The sequence below is a fragment of the Notolepis coatsorum genome, assembly GCF_963971535.1.
Source record: "Notolepis coatsorum genome assembly, chromosome: 2".
NCBI classification, from domain to species: Eukaryota; Metazoa; Chordata; class Actinopteri; order Aulopiformes; family Paralepididae; genus Notolepis; species Notolepis coatsorum.
The window spans coordinates 47,343,621-47,366,047 of NC_140166.1; the positions used below are offsets into that span (position 1 = coordinate 47,343,621).

Below are 22,427 nucleotides of genomic sequence, written 5' to 3' on the forward strand. Positions count from 1 at the left end.
ATATGTTATGATGAATTGAAAATGGGGGACCCTGAAGTAAACAAGTCGAAAGTCTTTCTCTGGTCTGCATTCCCTTAACAATTGTGTGTATTGAGCTGTACTGTACTGTACCCATTCTGCAATCTGTTAATTAAAGTTAATTAAACTATCTTCCATTAGTGGCCTCTGCAAGGTTGTGTGCAGCCATTTGTTTTTGTAACATCTGCTACATCTGTCCCACGTGTTCTTTGCAGCTTAGTTGTTAGTTCTGCCCTTCTTGACTGTGACAAAAAGGTTTTGAACAAACTTAATGTCATAGCTTGTATTTGATGATATTCTTCTTTGTTATTTACTTGAATGGTTTGATCATTGATTGATGGAGTAATATGGGGTTCTGATAAACTAAAATTATTTGTTCAAATAACATAAGCTAACATATATTTTTACATCTATACAAATGCATATGCAATATGTATAACTTGAATAAGTAATAAATACAGAAACAACATGTTTAACAATATGTAAATGAGTAGCTACATTTATTTTACATTACATTAACATTAATACGGTCTTTGGCCCTTTGAGGGCAACCATAATGCTGATGTGGCCCTCTGTGAAAATGAGTTTGACACCCCTGGTCTAATGATTAGAATGTTGTGTGATGTCATTATTACTTAGTATTAGACTAATCCTAATGAGATATTCCTCTAAATATGACTTCGAAAACAGCCACAATTCCAGGAAAAAAAATAGTAAAAAAAAAAATTCAGGGGGCCCCCATAGCTCTCAGGTGATAATTCGAACCCTGTGTGTGTGTGTGTGTGTGCACTGTGCACTGTGCACGAGTGCACATCTAGGGGTGGGGTGTAGATTTGGTCTCCCTGATGTTGACTCCTTAGCCACAGCCTTGGGTTGTTTAATACTGGACAAGTGTTTCATAACGGCCGTTGTGTGGGCCGGTTTCGGGGCCGGTGTGTGGGCTGGTGCGTCTGAATGTCCCGGGCTGAATTTGTGTCCCAGTCCGCCACTGATGGCAACCATTGTTTTGTACATGGCAATGGAAGAGACAACAGTTATGTGCAAAAAAAACAGCAGTTGCTATGTGTTGATATATGAGAAATGTATCAAACAAAAACATAATAATTCTGTGTCTTATTATTACTGGATCTTGTAAACGAGTCACAGTAGAAAAGTAATACCATGCTTTTCCAGTGTTTTGCTATACCACTGCACAGGAATTGGGCATTTTCTTTTTAATAAAGTGGTTACCAATGGTTACAGGCAGCCATCATGGAAGACAGAGAACTACACAAACATTCAGTGCTATTACACAAATGTGCGTTTATTCCATCCTATAACGCAACATAGCAAGGAGCACAGTCGGTTCACTATATGATCATCTCATTAGACAGGTCAAGAAGGGACACACCACGACACATTTCACCCCATGTCCTGAAATGTCCCGGTTTGACACAGCGACACGTACACATTGGTCTTATTGTCTTAGACTTTGTGTCTGGCGTCGGGCCGGGATCCAAGCATGCATTCAGTGTGGGTGAGGGAGAGAAAGAGGAGGCAAGTATCAAAGCTATACCGTGAACGAGGCTCAACTCAAGCCTTCATTTGGCAACGGTGAGGAATTGTCACAGTATTGCTGGGGCCTATATGACAACGTGGTGACAGGGTGAGAGCGACGGAGAGAGAGAGGCTGTATGACACTCCTGAATGAAGAACGTACCGTACAGACTGCATCAAGCTGCTGACTCATGGGTTCTGTGCAGGCCGATGGCAGAAAGAAGAACCAACTCTGCTGCTGAGCGGGAAGGTAGGAAGAACGAAGACAAAGTGATCTTAATTATATCTACTGTATATTCTCCTGCTGATGGTTTGCCTGTTTCAACTGTTCTCTCTCTCTCTCTCTCCTCTCTCTCTCTCTCTCTCTCCTCTCTCTCTCTCTCTCTCTCTCTCTCTCTCTCTCTCTCTCTCTCTCTCTTTCTCTCTTTCTCTCTCTCTCTCTCTCTCTCTCTCTCTCTCTCTCTCTCTCTCTCTCTCTCTCTCTCTCTCTCTCTCTCTCTCTCTCTCTCTCTCTCTCTCTCTCTCACACAGTTTTCAGTGTCACTTCTGTTAATTGTTTAAATGTTTTTTTTTTTTTTAATGGTCCACCCTCTGATGCTGAGGCGTGATGAGACAAGCCAAACAATGTCGTGTTGACCAATGAATCCAAGTTAAGCAGTGACTGCAAGCCATCGGTGGATGCATTGCACCCCCCCCCCCCCCCCCCTGCATTCCTAGAACAAAGCAGGGGCGGGTTCAAGCCTGTCATGAGTGTACTTAATGTGTCACTGAGGAAGTAAGCGTCCGTAACAGAGAGGAGGGACAGTGAAGGTGTGGCCTGTGAACTCTAACACACGAGCGTGCAGGTAAGGAGCCATAAAGCCTACCTCAGTTAACTTACTCTGTTTCAGTCCCCGTCTGCAGTTGGACAATGACACGTACACTGCTATTGTGGATCCTAACCCTAACTGCTGCATTCAAGCCCGCAGGTAAGTCACTGGATACCCTCGCCTCCACTCAGCACAATGACTAATTCATAACTAAACTCAACCCTTCAGGATCTCCACGTTCTCTCAGCAGGACTCTTCACTCCTGTTTTGGGGGGTTGTTGTTAGTTAGTTTGTTTGTTTGTTTCAATAGAAAAGAAGTGTAGAAATATGATGTGATATCATAATGATATGTCAGATTTATTTGAATTTTTTATTATGCATCAGTTTAATGTTTGTTGTTTGTTAAACATACAGTACTGTGAGGCAGGACATGCATTTGAGTTCACTTTGCCATGAAAAGGCAGCATTTGTTTGGCTACCAGGGTGTATTTGAGCCAGTGCTGATAAGCATTTTATACAGTACACCTCATGACCACTGACCACCTTGTGAGACTATGTGTGCATGTAATACGACCTAGTCAGGTCTAACATACAACTCTTATTCTGTGATCACACACACACACACACATCATACTGTTCATACTCATAACATAGTCAGTACAGCAGTGTATATATACAGTATGATGAATACGTGTATGCCTTATATTAGTAGGCTAATGCATCCCAACGTATATCATGTGTGCTGAAACTGAAACGTTGGAGCACAACAAAGCCACACCCCTCTATCACCCCTCTCAGGTACCATTGTGTCCCTGCCAGACAGGTAAAACATGAGTCAGACAGACAGCGAATAGGCCGTAAAGCCTCTCGGAGGACACACTCAGCGGAATGGCAGCTTTCGCAAAGTCTCATGTCGTGTTTCATCACTTTTTATTACAGAACATCCTGTGCAGTGCAGCAAAATGGTCGTCCTAAAGTGGACTTTAGCAATAGAAGGGACGTGTAGTGTGACATGTACAGTGGGGTCGTAGATCAAGTGGAAATGTTTTATTTTTGTATTGGCGAGCATGCTTTGGTAATATGCAATGTTTCACTTCTGTATCACTTCTCAAGATCGATAAGGAATTCAAATTAAACAAATGTGAGAAAAAGGAACCAAAACCATTTCTGTATTTAGTTCCCTCGCACCACTTCTATTTAAATATCACTCCCAAATCACAAGTGTGAGAATTGTGGGTGGACTAAGTAAAATTCAGGGGCAGAACCCCTGAATTGTACCATTAAAAAAACAATTACAATCCCTTTATAATGTAATGAAACTCCTTAACACCTGTAGCCCTATTTTCAGAAATTCCGCCTAAAGGTACATGCCCAAGTAAATGGAAGATTGCTCCACTTCTACAAGGTCAATTAGCATGTTCTTGGTATCTAGGAACATCTAGAGCAGTCGTGCCCAACCAGTCGATCGCGATCGACCGGTAGGTCGCGCGCTGGTTTCAAGTAGGCCGCGAGATTATTTTGGAAAATCATTTAATTTGATTTGATTTGGAGGGGAGGACAACACACGTTCGAGCAGTCCTGTGTATAAAAGGCAGCCTGGGCCAGTCGATACCGTCTACATTCCGGACAGCGAGCTTCACTCATAGGGATGCAAATTGATGCCTTTGTTTTCATGGAGTGGCATGAGTGGGGGTCGGGCCCATCACCTGGCAGGTACAGTATAAACGTGGCTCTGAGACCAGTCTTGAGTCACTCGAAACTGCAAGATGAATGGAACACCACCAGCTAAAAAGAGGTTCATTCAGAGGACGCTAGTTTTCAACAACGCAAGCAAGACTTCACTGCCGCCGCCGCCAGGACCCTCCGACGAGCTGCCGCCAGGGAGCAGCTCCAACGCCGCCTCCGACGAGCTGCCGGATAGCACCAGCGTCAGCGCCGCTAGACCAAAAACATATCATTTCCATGAAGAGTGGGAGGAGGCTTACTTTTTTGTTTATTTCAACGCAAAGTCAGTATGTCTGATTTGCAAACAAACTGTGGCTGTGCCGAAAAAGGGTAATTTGGAGCGGCATTATACAACGATGCACAAGAAACACAGCGCGGATTTTCCTCCAAAAACAGTCCTACGAAGAACAGCACTCCAGCAGCTGAAGTCTTCACTAGTGGGACAACAGTCCACTTTTACGAAGCCCAGCACCAAGGCAAAAGCTGCAACAATTGCTTCTTATCGTGTCAGTCACATTCTCGCTAAAAAGAAAAAATCCTTTAAAGACGGCAAATGTGTAAAAGAGGCATTGACTGCCGCTGCCGATTCACTCTTCGGTAATTCCAAGTATCACACAGAGATTATGGATGCTGTTAAAGACCTTCAGCTGTCACGTAATACAAGGGATGAAGGCAGAGTTCTGGGAGCTACTGCTGCCTGAGAAGTACCCCAACCTCAGAAGATGTGCCATGAACTTAACAGCATGTTTTGGATCAACCTACCTGTGTGAGTCTGCTTTCTCTCACATGAAGATCATCAAGTCCAAGTACAGAACCACATTAACAGATGACCATCTTGTGGACTGCCTGAGGCTTGCAACCTGCTCCTACAACCCAGACATTGAAAAACTAGCTACCTCTTCCCAGTGCCAGCGTTCTCACTAAGGTAGAGACATTTAATAAAAAAAAAAACAGATAAAGGAGAACTATCAGTGACTGTTGACAGACCTTTTTGTGGAATTGTTTTTTGATTGTATTCCATTTTGCAATGTGACAGCTCTGTTTACACATCATTCCTATTCCTTTTTTTTATTGTACATATATTTTTATTGTATTGTTCCACTTTTGCTTTGGCAATGTAAACACATGTTTTCTCATGCCCATTGAACTGAGTGTGTGTGTTGTCAGTGTGTATGCAGAGTGTGAAATAAACTTGAGAAGTTACAGTTACAGTCTTGTCATTCTTGTAAGTCCTACACTACACTGTTACAATGATATATAAAATAGCATATTATATTATATACCCATTCAATATGCACATGACAGAAAATATTATATGCCATATAATATTTTCTGTCGTGTGCATATTGAATGGGTAATACTATTACTACTAATACTAGCCTTATGCACCTTATCACACTGAATACTGTGAATATATTTTTCAGTTAGTTAGAATCTAACTAACTGAAAAATATATTCACAGTATTCACAGTGTCATAAGGTGCATAAGGCTAGTATTAGTAGTAATAGTATTACCCATTCAATATGCACATGACAGAAAATATTATATGGCATATAATATTGTCTGTCATGTGCATATTGAATGGGTAATACTATTAGTACTAATACTAGCCTTATGCACCTTATGACACTGTGAATATATTTTTCAGTTAGTTAGATAGTAAATTATATTGACATTTGTGTTGTTTTTACTACCTGTACCCCCACCCCCCCCCCTTCCCCCATGCTGCTATTATGCCTGAATTTCCCCAAGGGGATCAATAAAGGAATATCTTATCTTATCTTAGCCGAGAGTAGGACAAATTTGGGCTGGTAGCTCTCGGCTAGGTGGCAAATTAAAAAGTAGATCTTGGTTCAAAAAAGGTTGGGCACCCCTGATCTAGAGACCTGGGGGTATGTATTCCCAGTGTCAGAAATATTGTGTCTGTTACTAGGCTTGAGTAAATTGTGATGAAACAAAGGAGAATATAAATTATGATTTTTCTTGAATTCTTGCCGGTGAATAACACCATGTTATAATTGTGCCGCATCCGACCTCGCTCACTGAGCTCATTCAGCACCTTCTTGAGATCAAAAAAAAACTAAGCAAATGAATAAAGGGAAGATGATTAAACAGAAGGATTTGTAGATACAGTAATAAATTATAATAAATGTTAATTATATTTGACCTTGACCTTGACCTTATTATGGCCAATCATATCATACATCTATGGATAGGGAAAGAGCTCCTCTTTCCAATGACAGTGTTAAATCTGGATTTAGTCATTTCCTCGCGGTTTTACAATAAAAGATATATTGGTTCGAAGGATCAGATTAAACCGAATATATATATTTACTAATTGATATATATTGCATAATATTTGTATATCGTCTGATATCCCTTGTGTATTCTTTGTACATATACACGGAATATCCCTTTACCTAGTACAGACCATAATATTTCGTTCTCCTATTGGACAGCGGTCCCTTAGGCGCCACTGCCATACCCCCAAGGTCTAGTTCAAAGTCACCGCCAAAGACATGCCTGGACATGAACGGCTCTGCGCAAGAATACGAGACAGGAATAAGGCTGGTACTAGTTTGTTCACCTAACGTATAAATATGGCGCAGGTGAATACAGAAGTAGTTCGAGTTACCCAAGTGAAGCCTCACCCACGATACAACGTGCGGTGAAGTAGGGCCCGTTTGGCCCCAAATAGAGCATTGAGACCGCATGCGAATTGATAGCTGAAGTATCAGAGTTTAACGCTGTACCGTCGAGTTCGACCTATTCTATTAATTCAGTAATAGTCTATTTATGTATAGTGTATCGTGCGGCTACCGTTCTACAGTGACCAGCATTACCAACGTTTCCTCGTACCAGCTAGTGTGCTTATCCAGGCTGGGCAGCTTAACCTGGCGCCTTCATCCGAGGAGCCCTAGACGAGGACCGTGTGGACATGTACACTGGATAACCTACCCGACGACTACATAGCCCTTTTCGGCTGGATTATATTTGCTTTGGTCCTGTAGCTGATGGAGCGGAGAATCGTCTACACCCACAATTGTGTGGGATTTACCCTGTGAGGAGCAACGTCGAGCCCGCCTCTAAGACGCCTGAGGCTGGCTAGCTTTCTTCCATGCGGAGCTGCATGCCGGAGAATAGCTGTTATTCGTCTGCGGATCAAGAGATTATTGCACTGTCTCCTGTACCTGGAGTCTCCCTATTCTTCGTTGACCCAGACTTTGCTACCGACAAATCCTCTCCCCTTGCTGGCCTACAACCGGAGGGACCCTACTAGTATCTCACGCTGCCCTACTAGTGTACCATAGATATAATTCCTAAGATACAGGTGGTATTCATTATCTCCTGCGTAATATTATAATGGACTTACGCTCTTGACTTACTCACGCACATTCTTCGCCTTACAAGCGCGACTCTAAGTAAAGTAATGTAATCTACTATTATTGCTGCTAATAAATATTATTCTAACCAAGATTTGTGTGGAACCGTGTCATTGTGGAAGTGTTCATCTCATATACCTGTGTACTGTATGGCCAGTAGTAATGTACATAAGACAGTAGTGGTTTAATGATACCATACTTATTTAATACAGTCAGGGAATTGTACCCCTCAGTTACAATTGGTCCTTCGAGCCGGAGGGTAACTAGCGTAATATTAATATAATATTAATATTGACATGGCCAATGATGAACACTCCACAAACGGTTCTCCTAAAATAGATCGCCCGCAGCGCAGACGGCAGCCACCTCAGTACCTAGAGGACTACGCTGCCAGTATACTACCTAGCTTTCTACAGACGTTAAACGCGGAAAAAGCGGATAGTAAAAGTATGTCAAACCCTACCGACCAGGCGACCCCGCCAGTAGAGACCCTAGTGGGTTCTAACGTAACTGACCAAGCTCACGGGGGGGACCAGGAGGGACCTGACATGACTTTACCCCCCGCCAACGTCGACGAGGTAGTCCCCGGAGAGCTCCAGGATAAAGAAAGCCCTCCAGGGACGGAACCCGACCCACCACAAGAAGAGATGCGCATCCAGGAGATAGACCTCCTCGGTACGCGACAGGAGAACGGATCTCCAACGAGTACTACCAGAACCCGATCACCTCTACCAGTGTCTTCCCCCAGCGAGGCGGACAAGATGCTGGCGCAGGCCTTTATCGCCACCCTGGCAGCCTCAACCGAACGCGATCGACTCCAAGCACAGACGCTTAGCGAGCGCGAACATTCTTCCATGGAACAAGAACGCTTCCACGCGAAACTCCAAGCGCAAGCCCTTAGTGAACGCGAACACTCTGCGACCGAGCGAGAGCGCTTCCAGGCGCAGCAACGGAGTGACGAAGACCGCATACGCCTAGAGACTAGACGCCTCCAGACGGAAGAGAATATGGAAAGAGACCGCGCCGAAGCCCAGCGCGCCGCCACCGGTGCCCAACGCGAAGCAGAGCGCGACCTCGCTCACACCAAGCGCGAAGCCGAGCGCAACCGATTACAAGCGCAGATAATGGAGCAACTGATTGCCAGGGTAACCCCCCCTCCCTCCGCACGGGGCTCCAGGGCGGCCAACAGAGAGAGCCTATACCCCTCTCCGAACCCCTTCCCCGACCAGTCCAAGCGAGACCCAGCAACAGGGAAGAACCGGCCTATGCCGCGGAGAGACTAAATAGACGACTACAGGATCTAGATGACCTGGCAGAGGAAGAAGAAGAGGGAGAGGAGGAGAGTCAAGCCCAACAGCATCATCGTACTCCACAGGACCAGGAGGTCCAGTACAGCCCAGACTTTACCCCCGCGGCTCTGCGCTACAGACCCCCGACTCAATTCACGGGTGAGCTTGACGCACAACCAGCCCCGAGGAACAGCACCTGGGTACGCGGGCCTTGGTACCCGACAGGTACCAGCCCACCACGACAAGTAAGAGGAGACTCGCCTAGGAGGCCTCTCCTCCAACGCTCACCGATGTGCCAGCCATCCATGGCATCGTACCTTGGCACACCGACGTTCCCGGACTTCACACACGAGAACAGAGCACAGTACACAGAGCTACGAATGTGCTTAGAGACAATGATGTCCGATGTAACAGATGAACCGTACAAGTATGCTATCCTACTCAAGCACCTGAAGGTGCCCAGAGCGCACAATATAGCGCTGGCATATTCCACCTCTACTACCCCATACACCGCGGCTCTAGCAGCCCTCGACCAACGTTATGGACGCATATGGGACTACGTAATACAAGAGATAAGGAATATTGACCGTCTACCCCCAGCAACAGACAATCGCTCATTAGATGACCTGTCTATCAAGGTACAATCCCTGGTAGGGATGCTGGGGGCACAAAAGGAAAAGGGTATGCACGAACTGTACGCGAACTCTAATGTTGAGAGGATTTTAGAGAAGCTTCCGCCCGCCCGACAAGAGCGCTTCAGGCGGCAAAGAGACCACCGTGATCCTAACGGTCCCGAGCCATCCCTCCTAGACCTAGCCGACTTCCTGGCGAGAGAAGTCAACAGCCTACGATTGGATACGTTCGTGCGGAGCACGCCAAGCTCCAGAGAGGGACCTAGGAGAGCAAACGATGGCCGCAGGCTGGTGACCGTCATGCACCAAGCCGAATCAGTACCGAGCAACAAGAACCACAGTACCCCCTCGATGAAAGAGAAGTGGAAGATTGTATGCCCGTACTGCGAAAGGGAACACTGGCTGTCACACTGTGACACGTTCAAGAAGATGACCGCCGACGAGGTGAGTCAATGGATAAAGTCCAACCGACGCTGTTACCGATGTGCGCGCAGTCACATGGCAGCCGAGTGCCGCTTAAAGAAGAGGTGTAGTCGGTGTGACGGAGCCCACTTGGACGTCCTACATGACAGTAACAGAAGAAAGCCTGCACCCTCAAGCAGCACAAAGGCAAGTGTTATGTACATTGACCCCGCCAGCAGCGGGGGCGCCCGGGTGCTCTTGAAGGTGGTCCGCGTAACATTGAGTTACGAAGACAAGGTCATGGACACCTACGCCGTCCTTGACGACGGGTCGGAGAAGACCCTTCTCCTCGCGTCCGCTGCGGCCCAGCTGGGGCTGCGGGGGAGCGAAGAAACGATGACGATTCGGACAATAAGAAGAGACCTGAAGACGATCAAGGGCGAGAATGTCTCCTTCACTATAGCAGCAAGTGGGCAGCCAGAGAGACGGTATAGGATCACTAACGCTTTCACCAGCCAAGACATAGGCCTGTCGCAGTACACCTACCCCATCGCCAAGCTGATGGATAAATATGTGCACCTGCGTCAACTACCTATACCGCTCATAGACGGTGCCACCCCGACCCTGCTGATAGGATCCGACCATGCACACCTCATCGTCCCGATGGACCGGGTCCACACTGGGCCCAGAGGCTGTCCAGCAGCAGTCGAGACCCGCCTAGGATGGACACTACAAGGCCCCCTCTCTAGGTCTCCTAACCGAACAGCAGCCACTCGCTGCCTCCACTCCAGAGTGACAGAAGAAGACACCACCCTCCTACAGCACGTCGAGAGGCTATGGACACTAGAGACAATGCCCTTTAAGAACGAAAAGAAACACATTCGTTCCAAGGAAGACATTTATGCTATAGCCCTCCTCGAGCAGGGGACAAAGAGAGTCAAAGTCAACGGAGTGATGCGATACGCAACTCCACTCCTGAGGCGAGAGGGTATGCCTACCTTCCACGCCCCCAAAGAAGCGACGGAGCGGTATCTATCGAACACAGAGCGGCGCCTAGCCAGAGACCCCGCTCAAGCTACTGTGTACCGCGCTGAGATTGACAAGCTAATCACAGCGGGACACATAAAGAAAATTGACATTAAAGAGGCCGATCAGACGACCGAATCAAGGTACGTGCCGCACCACAAAGTCCACCACAACAGCAAGGATCGTATTGTGTTTAACTGCAGCTACCAGATCGGATCACAAAATCTGAATAAAGAGCTCTTGCCCGGCCCAACACTCGGCCCCTCTCTACTAGGCGTGTTGCTACGTTTCCGCCAAGAGAAGGTGGCCATCAGCGGCGACATCAAAGGGATGTTCCTGCAGGTGCGACTAGTGGAAGAGGACAAGCCCCTGCTGCGGTTCTTATGGAGAGAGAGGATCGGGGATGAGCAACCATCCATCTATCAATGGGAAGTCCTCCCTTTCGGAACCACATGCAGCCCATGCTGTGCTACGTTCGCACTGCAAAAACACGTCGCAGAAGACCCAGCAGCTGATGAAGAGGTCCGACAAAGTGTAGGAAATAGTTTCTACGTGGACAACTGTCTGCAAAGCGTCTCGACGCCAGAAGAAGCCGAGGCCCTCCTACTCAAGCTCCGCGCCTCCCTGATCAAAGGTGGCTTTGATCTCCGGCAGTGGGCCAGCAGCGACCCTCAAGTATTACGCAGCCTCTCCCCAGAGGACAAGGCGGCAAGCAGCGAGACCTGGATGGCGACCATCCCAGGAGAAGCCCAAGAAATGACATTAGGACTAGTCTGGCGCTTCAAAACAGACTCGCTCCATTATAAACACACACCCCTGACCAAGGAGCAGGGAAGGTCGACTTCACTACCGACCACAAGACGGAGTGTATACAGAACACTCGCCAGACAATATGACCCGTTGGGATGTATTCTACCTTACACCACCAGGGCAAAGATGATTGTAAGAGCGTTATGGGACAAGGACCAGGGCTGGGACGACCCCATACCCGAACACCTTGCCTCCACATGGAGAGAGTGGGAGACAGAACTCAGCTCGCTCCCAGGTGTCAACATACGCCGCAGCTACTTCCCACCCACAGTGAGGCCGGAGACGTGCCAGATGGACCTGCACGTCTTCAGCGACGCCTCCGAAGTAGCCTACGGTTCGGTGGCCTACTTGCGGGCCCGAGAGGAGGGAGGAGAAATACATACTGCCTTCATCCTGGCTTGCTCAAGAATAGCCCCCCGCAAGCAACAATCTATCCCGCGTCTAGAGCTCTGCGCAGCCCTAGCAGGAGCGCAACTCGCCACGTTAATCCAACGTGAACTCACCATCCCGGTGCAAAGAACAATCCTGTGGTCAGACTCCATGACCATACTCACATGGATCCAGTCCGATTCGTGTAGATACAAGGTCTTCGTGGGAGTCAGAATCACAGAGATCCAAGATTTAACAGAAGCAGCATGCTGGAGGTATGTGGACACAAAACAGAACCCAGCTGACGCCATTACACGGGGAATGTCCCTGGATGACCTCACCCGTCACAATCTATATAGTGACGGGCCCGAGTTCCTCAAGCTCCCGGAAGAAGAGTGGCCTACACCCACCCCACGGGAGGCGAGTGAAGAGGAGGCAGAGAAGAAGAAATCTATGTTCTGTGGGTTGACACACACACTCGTCCCCACAGATCCCAACATAGACGACTGCCTCACCCTTGAGAGTGCGCAGCTAAAGACATTCCTGTGGCACCACCCAGAGGTTCAGCCCACTACTGACATTACTGCAGCTAACTACGAAGAAGCAGAACTCCTTCTGCTACAGCGAGCCTAGAGAGACTCGTTCCCCGACGAGCTAGACTGTCTGCAGGGATCAAAGCCAGTCCCGTCAGACAGCAGACTGCTCCACTTAGCCCCTGAGAGCGACGCCCATAATCTCATCAGAGTGGGTGGTCGTCTGAGGAGAGCCCCAGACTTACCGGATGACGTCAAGTACCCGATAGTCTTAAACAGCCGACACAAGGTCACAGAGCTCATCATAAAGAAATACGACGAGGACGTGCACCACGCCGGGGCAGAGAGAGTCTTCGCGGAGATCAGACGTCGTTATTGGATACTGCAAGGAAGAGAAGCAGTACGACGCTTCCAGCGGACCTGTCTAGCCTGTCGTAAATGGCGAGCACAGCCCAGTATACCCCGGATGGCTGACCTACCCCCCTGTCGCCTCCGACTCGGCGACAAGCCTTTTCACTCCACCGGTATGGACTGTTTCGGCCCGCTGTAAAGAAAGGAAGAGGGACAGAGAAGCGGTGGGGTATTGTATTCAAATGCATGACCACCCGAGCGATACACATAGAACTCCTTCCAACCATGAGTACGGACTCATTCCTTATGGCCTTCCGGAGATTCACATCGCGGAAAGGAAAACCGTCTATATTATTGTCTGATCACGGGACAAACTTCAAAGGCGGAGAAAGAGAGCTGAGAGAGAGCTTCCAAGCTATGGGCCCAGAACTTAAGACCCACCTCGCTCCATCTCAGATTGATTTCCAGTTTAACCCCCCGAATGCACCTCACTTCAGTGGAACTTGGGAACGAGAAGTACGTTCAATAAAGACAGCCCTGTACGCCGTGCTTGGGGCCCAGACCATGGCGGAAGAAGTCCTCACGACAGTCCTCACGGAGATCGAGGGAGTATTGAACTCAAAGCCCCTCGGTTACGTCTCAAGTGATGTAGCAGATGTCGACCCAGTCACCCCCAACACTCTCTTGATGGGGCGGCTGGACCCCGCGCTACCACAGACAGTGTACAGGCCTGAAGAAGCGAACGGCCGAAGAATGTGGAGGTACAGTCAAGTATTGGCTGACAAGTTTTGGAACAGTTTCCTCCTCCACTATCTACCGTCTCTACAGACCCGCCAGAAATGGGTGAAAGAAAGAGACAATTTGACAGAAGGAACAGTCGTCATGATTATCGACCAGTCACTACCCCGAGCTATGTGGCCGGCCGGCCGCGTAAGCAAAGTGATCACTGGTGCAGACGGAAAGGTCAGAGCGGCAGAAGTGCTCGTCCAAGGGCGGACATATACCAGACCCGTGGCGAGGCTGATAGAGTTGCCAAGGCTCCCCGACACTTGTGATGACGACCATGACCCCCTGACTTTGTGAACTGCCCTACCCTCACAACGGACATTGAGTAGTGGACAGTGCGGTTAATCTGTCTCTGCTTATCTAATTAGGTGGGACTAATTAGGAGGCGGCTGTTACGAAGGATCAGATTAAACCGAATATATATATTTACTAATTGATATATATTGCATAATATTTGTATATCGTCTGATATCCCTTGTGTATTCTTTGTACATATACACGGAATATCCCTTTACCTAGTACAGACCATAATATTTCGTTCTCCTATTGGACAGCGGTCCCTTAGGCGCCACTGCCATACCCCCAAGGTCTAGTTCAAAGTCACCGCCAAAGACATGCCTGGACATGAACGGCTCTGCGCAAGAATACGAGACAGGAATAAGGCTGGTACTAGTTTGTTCACCTAACGTATAAATATGGCGCAGGTGAATACAGAAGTAGTTCGAGTTACCCAAGTGAAGCCTCACCCACGATACAACGTGCGGTGAAGTAGGGCCCGTTTGGCCCCAAATAGAGCATTGAGACTGCGTGCGAATTGATAGCTGAAGTATCAGAGTTTAACGCTGTACCGTCGAGTTCGACCTATTCTATTAATTCAGTAATAGTCTATTTATGTATAGTGTATCGTGCGGCTACCGTTCTACAGTGACCAGCATTACCAACGTTTCCTCGTACCAGCTAGTGTGCTTATCCAGGCTGGGCAGCTTAACCTGGCGCCTTCATCCGAGGAGCCCTAGACGAGGACCGTGTGGACATGTACACTGGATAACCTACCCGACGACTACATAGCCCTTTTTGGCTGGATTATATTTGCTTTGGTCCTGTAGCTGATGGAGCGGAGAATCGTCTACACCCACAATTGTGTGGGATTTACCCTGTGAGGAGCAACGTCGAGCCCGCCTCTAAGACGCCTGAGGCTGGCTAGCTTTCTTCCATGCGGAGCTGCATGCCGGAGAATAGCTGTTATTCGTCTGCGGATCAAGAGATTATTGCACTGTCTCCTGTACCTGGAGTCTCCCTATTCTTCGTTGACCCAGACTTTCCTACCGACAAATCCTCTCCCCTTGCTGGCCTACAACCGGAGGGACCCTACTAGTATCTCCCGCTGCCCTACTAGTGTACCATAGATATAATTCCTAAGATACAGGTGGTATTCATTATCTCCTGCGTAATATTATAATGGACTTACGCTCTTGACTTACTCACGCACATTCTTCGCCTTACAAGCGCGACTCTAAGTAAAGTAATGTAATCTACTATTATTGCTGCTAATAAATATTATTCTAACCAAGATTTGTGTGGAACCGTGTCATTGTGGAAGTGTTCATCTCATATACCTGTGTACTGTATGGCCAGTAGTAATGTACATAAGACAGTAGTGGTTTAATGATACCATACTTATTTAATACAGTCAGGGAATTGTACCCCTCAGTTACAATATATAATTAGGATTTTTTTTTTTATAATTCTTATTTTCTGTAATTGTGGGCCCTCTTGAGGACGATTCGCGACACGCCACTTTGCCGACCTCTAGCGGCTTGGGTGTGCATTTCTTTTAATACAATATATATATATATATAATTAAAGCCCTATTTGTTGCCTGTCGATTTTGTTTCAGGCGACAAAATCCGTTCAGTGGTTCTCAAGTTACATGCCGATATGTGAGGTGTGCGCCAAAGTACACGCCAGAGTACAAAGTACACAGGGCTTTAGCTCCGTCAATCATTTGGCGATCTCGAAAATGTTTGGACAGGGTTGTAGCCAATGAGTGTGGATTTCCAATGATACCCCACATGGGGATCTAATACGGTCTGTATTGATCGATTTATGATAAAAACAGACTGATTACTCATTACCATGTTTGGTAACACTTTATAATAACATTCAGGTGGGGGTAAACCCTGACTGAAATTAAGACATGTTTAACTCAATCTGCACCATCCACGTATATATACATGTTTGCTCGCCAACCGTTGAACGCTAATCACGTATATATACGTTATTTGGTCCGTTTTCCTTTTTTTCGATTTTAATATTCTATTCAGGACCTCTATGTTACTGTTAAAAGGCATACTGAGACCCAGAGAGTGCAGTACCGGCCAGATACTGCTAGGTGGCAGTATCGCCCACCCTTTGAAACCCTGTTCCAGACTGTGTGTCACATCTACATTTACATTTAGTCATTTAGCTGACGCTTTTATCCAAAGCGACTTACAAGTTCTGTACGACAAGTCATCAGGAAGGGTACAACTCTATCAGCTGAGTAACAATGTTCATCAAAGTGTTGCGTGTTACAGTGTAGGTTAGTTTATTAGGACAAGTGCATGACAGTAAGGTTAGTTGGGGTTAGATTTTTATTTATTTTTTTATTATTATTTCAGATAATGGTTGAAGAAGTGCGTCTTTAGTCGACGGCGAAAGATTGGACGGGATTCGGCTGTCCTAACTGGGGTGGGTAGTTCATTCCACCATTGTGGGGCAAGGACTGAGAATAGGCGGCTTCTCTTTGATGACCCTCCCGGAGCTTGGATAGGAGTAGGTCTGAGGCGGCCAGAAGATGCAGAGCGTAGGGGTCTTGTGGGTGTGTAGTTAGAGGGGCCATTTCTGTGGAGTGGCCAGTCCGGAAGCCAGACTGATTAGGGTCTAGGAGATCATTCTGTAAGAGATGAGCAGTAAGTTGGTTGGATACAGCACGTTCAAGTGTTTTAGAAAGGAAGGAGAGAAGAGAGACAGGACGATAGTTGCCTATGACGGTGGGGTTCAGGTTTTTTTTTGTTTATGAGGGGCGTGACTCTGGCTTGTTTTAGGGAGGTGGGGACCACCCCTGAGTTGAGTGAGGAGTTGATGGTTGCAGTTAGGAATGGGAGGATGTCCGGTGCTATGGTCTGGAGGAGTGGGGAGGGTAGCTGGTCCAGCTGGCATGTAGGCGACGTTACCAGTGTCAGGGTCTCGGCTTCTGTAATGGGAGAGAAAGATGACAGAGTGAAGGATGAGGTTCTCGATTCAGTGTTTGGAATGGGTGGGGGTTGAGAGAAGGAGCTGTGGATGTTCTCCACTTTTTCCTCAAAGAAGATCGCAAAGTCTTTGGCAGAGACAGATTTGGGAGGAGGGGGTGGGGGGGGAGTGAGGAGGGAGGACATGGTAGCATGCAGTTCTAACATCTAATCTCATCCGGGCGGAGAATTTTGGTCCAGGCAAGTCTAGCGGTTCACCCGATCACATTGGAACGCGTCAATGGCCCCTCGATGCATGTGTTGTGCCAGATTATGTCGGGGACCTGATAGGTATATTCAGTTCATTTAATGTCTAATATTTTACATCCAGCTCCTCTGGTCACCATGAGTGCATAGATCTCTGGAATGTGCCAGGAGGCAGCCAGACAGGACCCAGAATACTTTTACCTGATGACCTGTGTGACCTGTGTGACCTAATGCTTGGCTATATCGGCCTCCGGCCACAGGCCACTGAGGAGGAGCAAAGATGGACATATTATCAGATTCAGCAACAGCTCACATATACCCCCACATATGACCATATACGACCAAGCCTGATCATCTATTTATTAACCAGTGGCTCGCTAAATTTGGAACCCACATAGTATAAAAGCATGGTTGTGTCATCATTCTGGAGCCACACAGCCCCCATGGAGGGCTGTGGTCTCCAGGACTGTTCCTTGTTCTCTGTGTTCTTGTCAATAAATACCATCGATTGACTTCACCTTCGTCTCCTGGCTCATCATATCAATCCAAAGAACTCAGTTTTATACTATCAGACCCGATGGACATCAATACTGGAAATCGCGATCAGACAATTGGAATATTCTTTTTGGAATAACCCTGATCAAAGGTAAGGACTGACGTCAATTCCACCTTGATCCTACAATGATTTCATATCGATCCAGTCGATCAACGTATGTAGTATTCAAAACGAATGCCGTTGATGACGATCAGAGCATCAAAACGACCCCCCCCCCCCCCCACTTTGATGCATTCATGATGAAAACTAATACCTATTATATACCTTTGAGTTGGAAACAGTAGCATGTCCAAGCGAGCAACGCAAACGCATTTAGCAAAATTCACATATCGCTCCATAGCGCCATTTTCAGGAATTAGTCAGGATCACTCTGAAACTATACAATATTCACGACGGGATAACTCGCGAACGTATACATGAAAAATGTATTCTTTTTCACATGTTGAACGAGGGATAGTTACTGTCAAATGAGCCATAGTATTGTCTCCATAGCTATAATATAGAATATAGATATAGCCCTGCAAACACCGCAACGCACAGTGAAAATGCCTATATAAAGCGTGGCGCATTTACTACAGGATGAGGATAATAGCTGGCAGAGAAAGAGTTAAGGGGTCTGTGATGTTTTAAGTACCCCTTGCTTTTTATTAAGGGGTGTGAGCATAGATTAAGGCATTTTTAAGCATTTTAAGTGGGTTTTAAGGGATGCTTGTTCCCTAGTGATACAGCAGTAAGGGTAAAGGAGAAGGCTCGCTATTGCTCGTCACACCTCACACCTAATAAATTACTAGATTAGATTAGATTAAAAGTGATATATATATATATATATATATATATATATATATATATATATATATATTATCGGCCTACCGATATTATCGGCCAATATCGGCATTAAAATGTGATATCGGAAAATATCGGTATCGGTTTAAAAAAAAAATACATTTCTATAACCTTTATTTACCCAGGCAAGCAAGTAAGAACAAATTCTGATTTTATTGTCAAAAGTATGCATAATGTTGTGTTAATTCCACAACAAGATATATGTAATGTTAATTACCTGAAATTATTCCGTTTTTTGGGGGGGGGGGAAACCCTGCAGGCTGCATATATCGTATCGGTTGATATCGGTATCGGAAATTAAGAGTTGGACAATATCGGTATATCGGTATCGGTAAAAAAGCCAATATCGAGCATCCCTAATATATATATATAGGCTTGGTTGACCAGGGGTTAGAGGGGTCCACTGCACTGCCCACATAGTAGTTCATGTATAGCAGGAACTTATTTCATTTACTCTTAAGAAGGTCAGGTCTGTAAAGCCAAGGCTCAACATGGACTGTTATCATTTTCACAAAGTCACAATAACTTTATATTTTCCTCCATATACTTCTCCATGGGTGTGTCCTTTCCTATATACTGATCCTTCAATGTGTGTCCTTTTTTATAGTATACTAACCCTACGTTTCCATGTGTATCCTTTCCTATAGTATACTAACTAGGGATGTCCGATATTATCGGCCTACCGATATTATCGGCCGATATTGGCATTAAAATGTAATATCGGAAATGATCGGTATCGGTTCAAAAAGAATTAAAATATTTTACCCAGGCAAGCAAGTAAGAACAAATTCTTATTTTATTTATTGTCAAAAGTATGCATAATGTTGTGTTAATTCCACGACAAGAGATATGTAATGTTAATTACCTGAAATTATTCTGTTTTTGGGGGGGGGGGGGGGGCGCTGCATATATCGGTATCGGTTGATATCGGTATCGGAAATTAAGAGTTGGACAATATCGTTATATCGGATATCGGTAAGAAAGCCAATGTCGAACATCCCTAATACTAACCCTATGTTTCCATGTCCTTTCCTATAGTAGACTAACCCTACGTTGCCTTTTCTCCACAGACAGTCTCCCTGAGCTTGAAGGGGTGAAGGCCTATGAGGTGGTTCGGCCAATCAGACTGCACACTGTGCATAAGAGACAAGCAGAGGTACGTTTCCCTTGGGTTTGGATTTGCATTGCAGATCCACTTTGTTTAACATAAAACGCAGGTCAGAATTAGAGTATAGAGGGTATTTTTCAATACATGCTAAAGATGTAATGGGGGTAATTGGTAATGAAACCAATGGAGCATAACCAATTTTAGAATAATAATTACAAATAATAAAACCATACGTGTTTTTTCTCCCTCAGGGTTCTAGGCCGGACACTATGAAGTATGCAATGACAGTGGGAGGGATAGATATTGAGATGCATCTGGAGAAGAATACGTAAGTCTGGCGCAACCCTTCCTTACTTCCTCCTCTATGTTCTGTATTGATCTAATATCAATAAACCAAAGAAATACAAATGTTAATAAATGGTTAATGAATAGACACTGTCTACCTGACAGTTGAGTCAATGTACGGGCTTGCATCATAATATGCTATATATTATAGCTCTATTGTCACTTGGAAATGTACAGGTTACAGGGGGGAAATGTAGTGGGAGAGCTGTCACTCTTTGGCTCTTAATTTAACGCATGTCTTACAAAAACGGTTGACAATTCCTCTTTTTGAAGACATTTCCTCATTATGACACCAATGTGGTGGTGTGTGGATATGTGGGGTAGACTCATATACTAACAACTATTTTGTACTCATGTTCAGTGGATTACTCACCCAAGACTACACTGAAACCTACTACCTAGAGGACGGGACACCTGTCACTACTACGCCTTCTGACATTGTAGGTTGTCTACATGCAAGAAATCCATTTTAGGTCAACTGTATACATTTGAATACCTTTCATTCATGTCACATCACATTCCTCAGTCCTACTACTACTCTCTTCTCAGTCATTTCATCATCCAATTATAATCTCACTGTCTCCTTCAGGATCACTGCTACTATCACGGCAGGATTGTGAACGACAGCGAATCAACGGTCAGCGTGAGCACGTGTGATGGGCTCAGGTGGGGGCTCCTCTTCGGTTTCTCACACAACTCCACTCTAATCATTATTTAAAAAGTATGTCATCCGAAAAGGTCATATCACCGCGGTGGTATCTCATCGTTTCTCATGTGATGAATGGAAAATGGGGGACCCTGATGTAAACAAGACGAAAGTCTTTCTCTTGTCTGCATCCCCTATGCCCCCCTAACGATTTTGCAGAGTTGTAATGCTAAGCAGGAAATGTTTGCATCAAGTTCAAGGCCATATCATTCTTAATTTTTAATATTTAAAAAAAAATCTTTTCAGGAAGTGCACTAAGAGCATAACCTCAATATATCTGTAAAAGATTACAACTATTTCCGAATTTTAACCACTTATATTCCCGTTTGTTTGATAGTAAATCCCTTTTTATGACAAAAAAAACGCAGACATCTGCATTTAGTTCATATTTATACACGTTTTCAACCCCATAGTTCAGCGTCGAAAACATGCACCAAGTCCGTGTGAAAAAGAATGTCTTTATATTTACAAATGAATGACTAATTCGGTCAGAAATAGCGTAACTAATAACGTTAGTAAGCACTGCTTATATGCTTATTATGTCCGCGGGGTACAGTAAACGTTTCTCCCGGTACATTCTGAAGAGCACACCACTGCATGCTGAAGAACCAGCCGTCTTCCGCTCTTCCTCACTCTGCTAGTCAGAGCAGAGCCGCGCGGCACTTCGGCACAGCTCAGCCCTGTGACACGAGGAGGAAGGAGGAGCAGGGACTCCTTCCAATCGTTGCTCACTATCCGCGCCTTGTGATCTTGGTTTAAGGGGATACTTCAAGACGTCTGCTCAGAGGTACTTGATTGAGCCGCTGTCTGGCGAGGAGGAGGAGGACGGGGACCATGCGGTGTTGAAGTATGAAGACCAGAACACCAAGCCCATGGTGTGTGGAGTCACCAACACCTCCTGGGACACCGTGTACGAGCCTCCCACCGGCCAGAGCCGCTCTCGAGCCGCAGTGAGTTCATCGTAAAACTTGCCGCGATGGTTATTTCATACAGATATGAGACATATCCTGTGATCTGAGAGCCACTGCTCATTCAAAAAAGCCCTCAAACCCCACCTTTTTACCCTTACCATGAACTCCTTCCTCTGTCACCTTTTTTATTTTTTTTCTCTACTAAAACTGTATTGTATTGTTTGTTTTGTTAAAGTGTCTTTGAGCATTTGGAAAAGTGCTATATAAATCCAATGTATTATTATTATTGCTAGAGAAGAGGAACTAACCACTTCTATTAGCATATAAAACTGATCTTGTTTGCTTTTTAGACAAGGGAATGTGAACAGGCCTGGACTGGCCATCTGGCATTCCGGGCATTTGCCCGGTGGGATGACGCATATTTGGGCCGTTATGATTTGATTTAAAAAAAAGTATTTATTAAAAAAATCACTACTAGGCTGGGACAGCGGCCCATTGGTACTGACTGACACTGGGCTGGCCCAATCACATCTTACTAAGCACCCCCCCGCCAGTTGTGCAGGTACATGACTGAGAGGGCGGCTGGTACATGACTGAGAGGGGGCTGTGGTACATGACTGAGAGGGGGCTGTGGTACATGACTGAGAGGGGGCTGTGGTACATGACTGAGAGGGGGCTGTGGTACATGCCTGAGAGGGGGCTGTGGTACATGACTGAGAGGGGGCTGTGGTACATGACTGAGAGGGGGCTGGTACATGACTGAGAGGGGGCTGTGGTACATGACTGAGAGGGGGCTGTGGTACATGACT

The 22,427-nt window shown here is 46.1% G+C and overlaps 1 protein-coding gene across 2 annotated transcripts in view; it reads left to right on the plus strand.

Annotated features, from left to right (window-relative positions):
* The first annotated feature begins 2,342 nt into the window (after nucleotides 1–2,342).
* Nucleotides 2,343–22,427, plus strand: part of LOC311247726 (zinc metalloproteinase-disintegrin-like berythractivase) — a 79,319-nt gene continuing 59,234 nt past the window's right edge. The window contains exons 1-6 of one of the 2 annotated variants that reach the window (XM_084337923.1): nucleotides 2,343–2,399; nucleotides 19,619–19,704; nucleotides 19,908–19,984; nucleotides 20,363–20,441; nucleotides 20,591–20,667; nucleotides 21,468–21,657. In XM_084337923.1, the coding sequence (XP_084194049.1) occupies nucleotides 19,926–19,984; nucleotides 20,363–20,441; nucleotides 20,591–20,667; nucleotides 21,468–21,657 (405 nt within the window). In that variant the 5' untranslated portion in view covers nucleotides 2,343–2,399; nucleotides 19,619–19,704; nucleotides 19,908–19,925. Of the gene's footprint in view, nucleotides 2,523–19,618; nucleotides 19,705–19,907; nucleotides 19,985–20,362; nucleotides 20,442–20,590; nucleotides 20,668–21,467; nucleotides 21,658–22,427 lie in introns of both variants that reach the window. The other variant, XM_084337922.1, reaches the window with a different exon arrangement.